Genomic DNA, 13,019 nt, shown 5'->3' on the forward strand with positions numbered 1-13,019 from the left:
GGTATGAAAGTGTTATTTAGCCAAAAAAAGAAAAAGAAAAGAAAAAAAAAAAAAAAAAAAAAGTAAACAAAACGGTAGAAATGTGTGCGTTTTGGGAAGAGAAGGGAAAAAAAAAATGTATACCAAAACGAAGCGTTGTAGTTGTAGATCAGATTTTAGTTTTTAGCCAAAAGGGTTTGAATTGATTGGGAAAGACGGAAGGAAGAGCAGAGAGAGCAAAAGAATCAAGTCTTTCGATTTGCAAAGGAAATCCCTTTTCCCTCCACCAATCTGACAGAGAAAGCTTCCATACTCTCTTCCTTTTCCCTTTTTGAGAGGTCGAGATGCAGCAGCAGCAGCAAAAGAAGAAGAATTTCAGGAAAAGAAGCAGTATTCAAGAGGAAGAAGTAGAAGGGGAGGAAAACCCAGTAAAATCCGATGACGAACAAGAAAGAAGGTACCCATCTCTCTCTCTCTTTTTTGTGTGTGTGTGTGTGTGTTCTACTTTCATATACTTAGTGGGTTTCCCTTTATTTTTCAATAAAAGTATAGAATGGCATTGGAGGAAGTGAAATTCCTGCAGAAACAGAGGGAAAGGAAATCAGGAATCCCTGCTATTTCTAGTACTAGTAATAATGTAACATCACAAACAACAACAAGCGGTGGTGCTGTCATTGGTGGTCTTGGGTTTGGACTTGGTTTTTCTAAAGTGGGTAACAATCGAAATAGTGTTAACGACACTAATAATAAAAATGACGCCACCGATGCCGAGAAGGAAGACCTCGTACTTCAAGACAACTTTGCTCAAGAAACTGCTGTCATGGTCGAGGATCCCAATATGTAAATTTCTATCTATCACTTAAAACTTAGATATAGTTGCTTAGGTTTACTACATTAAGTTCCCTAAAGTGTTGAACAATGCAACCAGTTGTTTAAGTTTAATCTGGGAACCTAATGTAATGCGCCTAATGAAGTACGTACCTAAGTTTTGCCAATTTTAAGATTAAAGCTGTTGATTTTCAAAATTTTATTAATAGGGTGAAGTATGTGGAACAAGAATTGGCCAAGAAGAGGGGCAGGACAATTGAATCCACGGATCAAGTTGAGAACGAATTAAAGCGCGCTGAAGATGAATTATACAAAATTCCTGACCATCTTAAGGTGACTCTATGACAAATAGATCAAATTCAGATAATTTACGTTTCACATATAAATGTTTATTCTTTGTTCCATTATCTATGGACCAAATGGGTGTGATGATTTATGTGGATTGAACCAAACTATGCATAACTAAACATGTTTTGTGTTTACTATGGTTAGCTACTAATTTCATTCCTTGCTATTTACTTAATGCAAACTTTGATCTTTTTGGGATTCTTTGCTGGCAGGTGAAGAGGCGAAACTCGGAAGAGAGCTCCACTCAGTGGACCACTGGAATCGCTGAGGTCCAGCTTCCCATTGAGTATGCCTAGTTGCCTTTTCTTTTCCACGTGATATTTATTACTAGTGTTAGTTATAGCCATCTGGTGTGCTCATTTGTTATATTTGCGGTGCTACTTTTGTACTCTATTTTCTTTAGCTAAAGTGGTTGATTGGACCCTGGGTGCATTACTGACATGATGACATGGTCATGTGTATAACCACTTCATAAAAGAAAGAAGTTATTATAGACGTGTTCCATGATAGATGAAAACTATATATTTGCAGGCTTTTATTAGGATTCATTCTTTCTTTGAAATGGTTGCAGATACAAGTTGAGAAATATTGAGGAAACAGAGGCTGCCAAAAAGCTTCTGCAGGAGAAGAGGCTCATGGGTAGGCCGAAATCAGAACTTAACCCCCTCAAGCTACAGTGCTGATTATTTCCAACGTGGCAAGGATTATGCTGAAAACTTAGAAGAGGTTGTTTATCTACCTTTTTTTTTTTTTTTTTTTTTTTTAATTTTTAATTTTTTTTTAATTCCCTACTTTTGCCATTTGATAATATGAGTGCATTACGTTTTATTGACTTTCTACCAATTGGGAAGTAGAAGGCCAGGTGAGTCTGGACTCTGGAATGCTTTGTTTGTTGTGTTAACCATTTATTCAACTTTGCTATATTTCATGTGTTTCATCATATCTGCAATGTTCTATGGGCTTTTAGCCTTGTGCCTTGTCATATTTTGATCCCTTTACCTTCTACTAATGACCAATGATAAACTTGCAGAACATCCTGAGCTGTACAAAGATAGAAGTTTACCAGATGATGGTGCTGGTTCCAAACAAACTGAAACTAGCACAGATGCAGCTGGACAAAGGCAAGCTGCAACAGATCAGTTCATGCTAGAGCGCTTCCGTAAACGAGAACGCCACCGTGTGATGCGGAGATAACATGCTCTTGATTCTTACAGCAACTCCTGCTACAACTAAGTTTGAAGAATAATTTCTGTACTGTGTTCGATGATGTCATTTATGCTACATTGCAGTTGGTTAAATTTTGACACATAAGTAATGTTGCAGTAAAATTGTTGTAATCATTAATCTTTTTGATGATTTGTACATTATTTGAATAGGTTTACATGCCTATATTCTGCGGATGACAACTGACAGTCCTTTCATTAGGTTTCAACTTCTTTCTGTTTTTAACAACTAACAAACTTTCCTAGGGGAGAAAGATTGTCTCTATTTATCCATAATGCTTTTGATCTGCCACTCTGCCATCTGGGTTTTCTAGGTTGATTAAGCAGTCCAGCACATGCACACTCGGTTCATTTATGCATAGCTCCTTTGATTGTAACTAGCTGATGTCTTTTAAAGCATTATTTTATAGCCTGTGTAGTATGTACAATATTTATGACGTGTAATAAACTTTAAATATTTTTTTAAAGCATTAGTTTTTAGCCTATACAATATTTTTGACGTGTAATAATAATTAAGGATTCAATTTCAATTATATTGTATGTCGTTAGACTTCCTTTCAATTGTTGTTAAAACAAATAAAGTTAAGCAAGAATGTGACATTTCTCTATGCATGGAAAAACTGTGTAAAGGTATAATCTGTGTATGCATAAAAATAATGCATGCTATGTAGAGCATATATCACCATATAATTGGTAGGAGATTACAAAAGTTGGAAGAGGGTTGGGGGAAAACCTCAATAGTGTTTTTAAAAAACCCTTTGGGCATGCTAATAGGTTTATGTTCCTCAAAATTTGCCTGTATAAACAGCTAAGGTAAATCATTACTTGTCACAGATCTATTAATCATGTATAACATTAAACCTTAAATTTATTTATAAAGATAAACATGGAACATAAAATGTCATATCCAAGAGGAATGTTCAAACGTTTATATGATAGAGATGCAAATAATTTAAAGAGCTACCTTTCTTCCAAATGTCAAAAGAGTTTTATAATGAACTTATGTTCTTCCAAAGCTCAAATGAGTTTTATAAAGAGCTACTAGTCTTCAGGCAGGATTGGATCTAATTCTACAAATGGTGCTTCAAGAGGAACTTGAAGACCATGCTATATAAATTCATAGAGACAATGTAAAAATAAAGCACCACCCTAAAAAATTGCAAGAATCAAACTCTACTTGGATACAGGACAATTAAGAGATACTCAGAAGAAATTCATTTTAATATGAGGTTGGCCAGCTTCAAATATCTCAAACCTCCATTGAAACATATAATTTTATGTCATGTTTGGATGGAGGGGGGAAGGAGGAGGAGTGAAGGGGAGTAGAGTAGAGTTGGCTAAAAATATGCTAATTTTGAGCTAAATCTACTATACTCTACTCTACTTTACTCCCTCTCCCTCTCCCTCAATCCAAACAGTCCATTAGTCATTTTTCTCACTCTAAATTTCCCTCAATAGCCATTTCAATATCTAAATTAGCAATTTCTAGGAACCTAGTTGTCCACCATCCACTCTTGCAATTCTTTCAACCCTTTCCTTGATAGCTCTTCGTAGTCTAAGTTCCTTATGTTCAATACAGGCTGTCTGACACAAGTTTGCATGTTTTCTTTAGTCAACTATAATATACAGCCCAAAAACCCATAATGGAGTTAGCTCTATTGAAACTTTAGCCCAAAAAATAATGTTAATTGTGTTTAGTTTTATCATGTCTTTTTGCATTTGGCTCCAAATTAAAAAGTCAGCTTATTTTACTATTCAACTTATTTTTACTACTATTTATGAGTCCTGTTGCACTTTTTGGTACTATTCATAGGTCTTACTGTACTATTTCAGCTAACTTTTATCTTTATCTATAGTATTTTCAGTAAAAAGTTTTCAGTTTTAGCAAAATAAGTGAATCCCAAACAGACTTTTAATACATTGAATTTATCAAATTATGTGAGACAATATGAACAGAATTCAAGAGTTGCCTCAAGTTATTGTATGATGCCAAAAGACTGCATTATATGAGATTGTAGATGGTTGTGCTTGGGGTAGTGTTGCAAGTTAGGGATTGACCATTATGATTATAACTAAAGTCCATCCAACTTTTTTCAATTCAAGAAATGAATTGCAACTAAATCTTCAATTAGAATTGCTTAATATTTCAATGAGATTCACTAATCAAGTACATGCTGCATTACTACAATTTTCCATTGTCATAACATTTTTCCATTGGCTCCCTAAAAAGGAAGCAAAACCTTTTCTAAGAAGTTGAATAGGTCAGCACTAATTTTCATCGAGCAAAAACAGAAAAAAAGAATGAGTTGGAATTAGGAAAGTACTAATTGCATATGCTGCTTGTGATCTCTTTCAGTGTTTAAGATAATTAAGCTCCACCACAAGTGATTTATCTATATAGAAACAAAAGAAGAAAACTCAAATGAGAATAAAAAATTAAATTACTTATTGGAAGCCTTTTGTTGAACATCTAGTAGATATATAGTCATTTGTTCGCTCTGACATAATTCTTACGGAAAACTAAACTTTGCACTATAAATGGAAAAGAGAAAAAAAACATTAAAAAATAACATAGAAACATTGAACAAATTTGAATCCAACATATTAGTGATCATCTTTTGCTCATTTTTTTTTTTTTTTTTTCCCTCTCTTCTCTTCTTTCTCTACAATCAAAACTGAGACCTATTGTTCTCTAATACCCATCAAAATTTGTGAGTAATTCTAAATTTTTCCAATTAGCTAAAGAAAGTAGGGAAAGAAACAATATTGAACATAAAAATTAGTTCCTTAACTGTCTGAGAAACCAAATAGAGATTATTTATTAATTTTTTTTTTGTTATAATAGAATTTATGAACATTCCTTTCAGAAAAGAAACCAAGAGACTGCAAAAGAAATTATGGAGGAATTTCACAGGCCAAAGAAAACGAATATATATATATAAAAAAAAAAAATTGTACAACATCAACATGCAAAGCTATCATTTATTGAGAGAAACTCTTTCATTTCAGAAACCAAGGAGCACAAAAATCTCTTAATCTTCTGCTTTTATCGCTTCAACTGATCACTAAATTGAGATTGCAAATTGTTGTTTTGGAAGGAGGTGAACAGTTTATGTATAGATTCAAAGACAACATGTATTAAGAGAGAGAAAACAATTTATGTGTAGATTTAAAGCCAACATGCATTATGAGAGAGAACTTCAAAGCCAGTAGTGTTGTTATCTGTATAGTACTGGGGTTTATTGTAGGAGTCATTATCATTTATTATTCATTAGTGTTTGGCTGGGGTTGACGTAATTTATAAAAGGAAAATGTTAACGAATGCTTTAAAAACATTGGTTTAAAAATTATTTTTAGAAACATTTTATGGACAAATGATAAAGTAATTAATTTTCTAATAACTTTTTATTTTTCTCATGAAAGTGGTGTTAAAAAATTTTCTAATATGGTTTATTTATAATTGCCTTAAGGGCATCTATTAATATGACCTTTTATAAAAATGGGCTTGGGCTTGCTATCAACTTTAGTCTTGGACAAAACCTTTTGTTTATTTTTAATGTCAGCCCATGTTTTGTTTGCTAAATCACTCTTTTAAGCGTCATTTAGTAGAATCTCGTACTCTTCTGTATGAGGTTTTTACTTATATATATATATATATATATATACTAGTTGTAGACCCACATGGTGCGTGGGAATATACAATTATTTTGTAACGTGGTATAATGTATGATTTATTCTATAAAATGTACTGAAGATATTATTTCTAAAATTATTTTTCATATCTCCATCTCTAAAATATATCATTTTTTTTTTTATAACTTAGGTGCATTTGATTGATATTATTCAATTTTTATTGAGATAAAAAGATTGAAATACTATTATTTTTTCAAGTGATTAATATTATTCAAACTTTTTCTATAGTGTGTTATGGTGTTTTTTTTTTTTTTTTTTTTTGTACAACTAAAATTTTTAAGTTCCAAAATTAATTATTTGAATTTCTCATTCTCTTAAGAAGATTATTACGATAACCAAACCTCATCATAAATTTATAATTGATATTACTCAAATAATTTATAGAGACATTCAAATACATAATCTTCTAACTTCTAAAATATCTAAAAATTAACTCAAACCAAAACTATAAGAGGGATAGAGAGTACATGAGATAAATAACTCAAAAAACACACCACTAAAGTAGAGACCAAAAAAAAAAAATATATCAATCTAAAATAGAGTTGCAAGAAAGAATTAATAGAGAGAGAGAGAGAGAGAGAGAGAGAGAGAGAGAGAGAGCAATCACCTTTTTTGGAAGAGAATGTGAGACAAATAACAAAATTATATAAAACTAGTTGCTAACCCATGCTATGCACGGGAACCTACCTATTTGTGAAGTAGACTAAAATAATTTAACAAAATCTTAAATTGATTAAGAAACTACATCATTGCATGATTTGTTCTTGTATGACTTCAACTTATGTTACAATTTGGTAAAGAAGCCAATATAAGAGAAAGATGAGTTATATTCAAAAGAATAATCCATGGCTATAACCATTGAAAGGAATAAAAGATTCAAAGCCTACAAATTATAGAATATATATATATATATATATATGTGTGTGTGTGTGTGTGTGTGTGGGTGATTACACAATAAAGAAATATAAGAAAAATATGTGTTACCATCAAAAGAATAATTCAAATGTTTAAACTTATGAAAGACCAAAAAATATTAAAGAATCATAAGATTTACTTTTTATAAATTTTTGAAACCCAAAAAAAGAGAGTATATGATTACACATTTTAAATATTGATTACCTTCAAAAGAATGATGCATGGTATAATTATAGAAATCTGCTAAACATGTTAAATATTGCAAAAACTAACATAAATTCAGTTGTTAAAACTTCCAAAATGCCAAAAAAGATATATAATTAAAGAATAAGTTATTGAAACAATTCAAAAAAAAAAAAGACTATTCAAAAGAGAAATATAAGAAAAAGAAAAAAAATAAATGAACCCATGAAGTAATAAATTTTAAATTTTAACGAGTCTAAATTAAAAAAAAAAAAAAAATTGCCGCAAACCTGTTTGTTATATTAGCTTATCGCTTTACGTGAAGAGAACTACATTCACCCAAACCTGTTGTAACCATCTTAGGCTTCTTAGCATCTTTGATGATGTGTCTGCCCATGAGATGTTCTTTGTAGGTTCCTATGGTGCTATTTTAACATAGAGGCAATCTTCTTGAAAGAAAAAACAAAATAACATAGGGTTTCAAAAAGAACGGAGGCAGCTACAAATAGTTTGAGAACTATCGAGTGTTTACAATTTGGTGTTTTATCCTTTAAAAAGAAATCGGTTTGTAAATTTTAAAAAATAAATTAATTCTTAAATGAAATCTTGAAAATTTAGAGATAAATTACCAAAGTTTAAGTTTGAGTTTAAGTTGAACTTGTTAGAGAAATAGAGTTTTACACCTTGTTAAGTTTATTTAAAAAAAAATTATTTAAAATTATTTAAAATTATAATTTTTTTTTATAAAATGATAATTTTATTTAAATACTATGCTGACGTGAAAAATTGTGAGTGCTTTAGAGGCTAAAAAATAATTTTTAAATTTTTTTAAAATTATCATTTTTTTTATAAAATGATAATTTTATTTAAATATTGTATTGACGTGAAAAATTGTGAGAGTTTTAGAGGTTTCAGTTATCTATCTGGGCAAAACTTAGGTACAGTACTTTAAGTTCCTTACTTAAAATTTTGACATTAGTCTAATTTAATAACCAAAACAAACGACGTTAAAACTTTTTTTTTTTTTCCTTCTTCCTTCTTTTTCCTGTACTGCAAGTCTGCAACTGCAAGAGAACCCACTGCCTTAACATCTCCAGAAAAGAAGAAAGAATCATAGATCAGAAACGAAGAAAAAATCATAGATCAAAAAAGAAGAAGGAAACAGATACATATACATACACACACTGAGAGAGAGAGAAAGAATCATAGATCAGAAACGAAGAATCATAGATTAGAAACATAGATCAGAAACGAAGAAAGCCTCATAGATCAAAAAAGAAGGAAACAAATACACATACATATACACTTACCAAGAGAGAGAAAGAATCATAGATTAGAAAAGAAGAATCATAGATCAGAAATGAAGAAAGCCTTATAAATCAAAAAAGAAGGAAACAGATACACATACATACACACATCGAGAGAGAGAAACAAAGAATCATAGATTAGAAACATAGATTAGAAACGAAGAAAGCCTCATAGATCAGAAAAGAAGAAGGAAACAGATACACATACATATACACACACCGAGAGAGAGAAAGAATCATAGATCAGAAACAAAGAAAGCCTCATAGATCAGAGAAGGAAACAGATACACATACATACACACACCGAGAGAGAGAAAGAATCATAGATCAGAAAAGAAGAAAGAATCATAGATCAGAATCATAGAAGGGTTGTTATGCTTAGAGAATCGATGTCGGGGCTTCGGTTTACCTCATCACTGTTCTTGAATATCTTGTCGTTGAGGTATCACTCTCAGATTCGAAAATCTCTCTCTCTCTGTTCGTTTTGAATGTGTTCTTTGTGATATCGTGTTTGGTATGTCAGAGATTGATACATACATACACACACACACACACACCGAGAGAGAGAGAAAGAATCATAGATCAGAAAAGAAAAAAAGGAAGCAGATACTCACCGTGAGAGATATGAGATATTCTTTTCTTTTCTTTTTTAACGCCGTTTGTTTGAGGCGTTAAATTGGACAAGTGTCAAAATTTTAGGTAGTGAATCTAAAGTACTGTACTTAAGTTTTGCCTTATATATATATATATATAGATAAGATGAGTAGAAGAATATTCAAAAGAAAATGTATAGTTGTAAACACCAAATTATCCAAGTTATGCTATGTAATAGAATAACATTAAATCATTCTGTAATTTTATAGGATAACATGTAACAAACAAATAAAATAAAATTAAAAAGATAAAAAATTAAAATATAACCAAATCATATCAACCTAAAGTAGAGTTAAATATAAAAATTCATCAATCTAAAGAATTAAACATCCACCAAAAGAAAGAATATATATATATATATATATAGAGAGAGAGAGAGAGAGAGAGAGAGAGCATTCACCAATTTGTGTGATCGAAATATGGATTGAATGGAAGAGAAAATAACAATTTTTTTATAGTAAAAAAATGGAAAGAAGAAAAGTCAAAATAAAAGGAAGATGAAGGGATAGAAAAATTGTAAAGTTAATGTGTAGATTAGTAGGGAGATAAAAAAGGTAAAAGTAAGTAAATGTAGGAGAATATGTAATTGTAAAGTAGCAAACTAATAAGGAGAAAAATAATTAAAAAGGAGAGAGAAAATATTGAAAATATGTTGATAATGTGACGTTGATGTGGCTCAGCAGGAGCACAATAACATCAAAATTCGACTATTCAGTTTTTAGATATATATATATATATATATATAGATTAATTGATTGATGATTTATACTGCTGTGAGGATGTTGATCATGTGTTGTTCTAGAGTTTTAAGTTTAAGCAGTATCTCACAAACCCACATGCACATATTCATATATGCCGTGCTCTACTGAGTCTACTCATTGTAATTTAATTTTTTGTCTGGATGTTGATTATTGGGTGTGGTAGATTTTTAAGTATCTCACACACAAGGTTTCATCTAGGTTGCACGGACACGCCATTTTTGGCATCGTGTCGGTGTCCGACACGTATCGGACACCGGAACGGCCACGACGCGCCAGATTTCGGTGTCGGCGGTGTCCCTTTTTTTTTTTTTTTTGTTTTTTTTCCTTCTCGCCGGCTCCGACACGGCGCCGACGCGGCTTCGACATGGCGCCGACGCGCGATCCGACGCGTCCGACACGCAGCAACGAAAAAAAAAAAAAAAAAAATCTGTGCCGGCGTACCCTCTCTTTGACCTCTGCCCGCTGCCGCTGCCCTCGCCGGAGCTAGATCGGCCGATCGGAGAACTCCATAGACGTCGATGCTGTGCCGGCGTACCCTGTCCCTTCCGATCGGCGAGCTCCTCCTCTCTCCTTCTTCTTCTTCTTCTGCTTCTTTTTCGTTTTCTTTTTCTTCGCAGAACCACTGCCTTCTGTCTTCTTCTATTCATTTAAACTTTTATAATACTTTTTATATATTACCTCTTTGTTTTGTGTGTCAACTGCCAACTCACGTGAAAGTTTCAACTTCAAATTTAAACGTTTGAGCACCATATATCAATGCCAAGGTGTCATTAATATGCAATTGGTCCAAGAGAAAATAATTTATATTATCATTTTGACTATTATTTTTAGTATTATTATTAGTATTTAAACGTAGTTTATTTAAATTTTTGGTTTGTAATATAAATATTTTATGTACATTATTGTATTAATTTGGGTGTTAATTTATTTATTTGTAATTTTTACATAATTTAAATTCTAGACATAAACGTATTTTATGTCTAAAAATATTAAAAAATATGCCTAAATATAAAATTTAATTAATTATTTAACCGCCGTGTCCCCGCCGTGTCGTGTCCTTATTTTTCAAAAATTGCCGTATCTCCGTGTCCGTGTCCGTGTCATGTCCGTGTCCGTGTCAGTGTCCGTGCAACATAGGGTTTCATTCACTAAGAAGAAATCTGGGGTATGTTTAAATCAATTGTTTCTCTTAAACGGTTGAGATTTTCTTGTCTTCGATCATAATATAGCCATGATTATGAAGTTCAAGGGAAGAAAAAAAGTCCTGATAGTATTTTAAAGGTAGATTTGCTATAATGTCAATCTTGCTACGAATGAAACATAACGAGCCGTGAACACTGGTTATATATAATCTTCCCAAGTCAAACAATCTTCTTGTTGGTTTTTGATTTTAATTTTGAGCTTTTCTGATTTTCTGACATTTTTGTTGCTGGTTTACTTAATGTTATCTATCGCTCACTGTAGAATATTCTGCCAGCTTGCTTGTGTGTTACAGAATGCTGGTTCTTAGATTCTTTAGTAGGAACTAGTAAGTCTGGAGACAACTTTTTTATCGTTAGGAGTAGGCAGTAAATCGCACATTGAAGATTTTGATAAAATAATCGGCACAGTTTAGCTACTAAATAGTTAGTGCCCCTGAGTTGCAAATCATTTGCTAAACTTCACGTATCAAATAACCAATGCTTATTCTCTCAAATAAGGCCATGAGAAAGAAAATCTATAACTCAGCAAGTCTTTTTTTTTTGAGAAGATATAACTCAGCAAGTTAGGAATAGGCAATTGTACCTGTAAAGTTGAAGTAAATTAATTAATTGTACATGATCATGCTGTTTGGAAGAAGATTTGGAAGATGAAGGTTGCTAATAAAATCCGGCATTTCATCTAGCGTGTAGCGAAGGACTTGCTTCCTACAAAAGTGAACTTAAAGGCTTGGCATATACTTGTGGATGATGTCTGTGAGGGGTGTGGGGATTATTCGGAGTCAACGATGCATTCCCTGTGGCTTTGTGATCAAGCTCGGGCGGTTTGGATTTCAGGACCGGAGTTTCAGTTTTTGATTCGGAAAGGATGTAGGTCGTTTGTTGAACTTTTAGAGCATTTGTTCTAGGAAGGGTCGGGATTACAGGTGGCTGTGTTTGCTACAATTTGCTGGTGTCTGTGGGAGCAGCAAAATAGGATTAGAGTGCGTCTAACCTCATGGCAGATTCATGAGATTGAAGGCTGAGCGAGAATGATGGTCCATGAATTCTGGGATGCCAATGATTAGGAGCAGCAACGGTCTGTGCGTCGTCCTCAAGCTCGTTGGTCCCCTCCACCTGCTGGTACTTACAAAGCTAATTTTGATGCTGCATTATTTGAAGAGCTGCACTGTGCAGGACTTGGCGTCATGTATCGAGATCATTAAGGCCAAGTTATTGCTGCCTTGAGTCAAAAGATTGGTCTACCCTGTACAGTGGAGATGGCTGAAGCCTTGGTTGCCAGACGAGCTCCGGAGTTTGCTAGAGAACTAAGCCTTTTTGATGTCATATTGGAGGGTGATTGCCTGTGGGTTGTGAGAGCTTCAAACACTTTTGGTGGGTGCAATACTTTGTATGGACATGTAGTCAATGAAACTGAGAGGTTAGCGGCTATTTTGAGGCACTGTAGTTATTAGCATGTTGGTTAGGAGGGGAATAAATTAGCTCATTGTTTAGCTAGGAGAGTAGTTTCAACTGCAGATATTGATGTTTGGGTAGAAGATCTACCTAGGGATTTGGATGTTGTGTTCGAATTCGATTTGTCTTAATTTGTCTTTTATCTTTAATAAAATTATGCTTACATTCTTCTTCCAAAAAAAAAAAAAAGAACAAAATTTATATACAGTACCTTAGGTGTTGTTTCTTAGGTTTCCCTCTTAAAATTTTTCCATGTGACTACTTAACTTAAAAAATACATTTCCATCCATGAGAAAAAAATCACATGATAGAATCTTAAGAGAGGAACTTATGGAACAACATCTAAATACTATACCTAAGTCTTGCTCATTAATTAATTAGGAGAGAGAGAGTAGAAGAGATAATAATATAATATTCTCTCATAGTTAGGTTAGGTGACGCTTTGACCATAAATTTAACTAGTCGCTAGCTCGT

The 13,019-nt window shown here is 32.7% G+C and overlaps 1 protein-coding gene across 1 annotated transcript; it reads left to right on the forward strand.

Annotated features, from left to right (window-relative positions):
* Positions 1–128: 128 nt before the first annotated feature.
* On the forward strand, positions 129–2,670 carry LOC112022420 (protein COP1 SUPPRESSOR 2). Its single transcript, XM_065779904.1, is given in 7 exon segments — positions 129–436; positions 532–819; positions 1,017–1,140; positions 1,368–1,441; positions 1,727–1,816; positions 1,818–1,880; positions 2,184–2,670. Coding segments are annotated over 7 exon segments (918 nt in total). The 5' UTR covers positions 129–323; the 3' UTR covers positions 2,350–2,670.
* The last annotated feature ends 10,349 nt before the right edge of the window (positions 2,671–13,019 follow it).

The sequence above is a fragment of the Quercus suber genome, unplaced genomic scaffold, assembly GCF_002906115.3.
Source record: "Quercus suber isolate HL8 unplaced genomic scaffold, Cork oak 2.0 scaffold_219, whole genome shotgun sequence".
NCBI lineage: Eukaryota > Viridiplantae > Streptophyta > Magnoliopsida > Fagales > Fagaceae > Quercus > Quercus suber.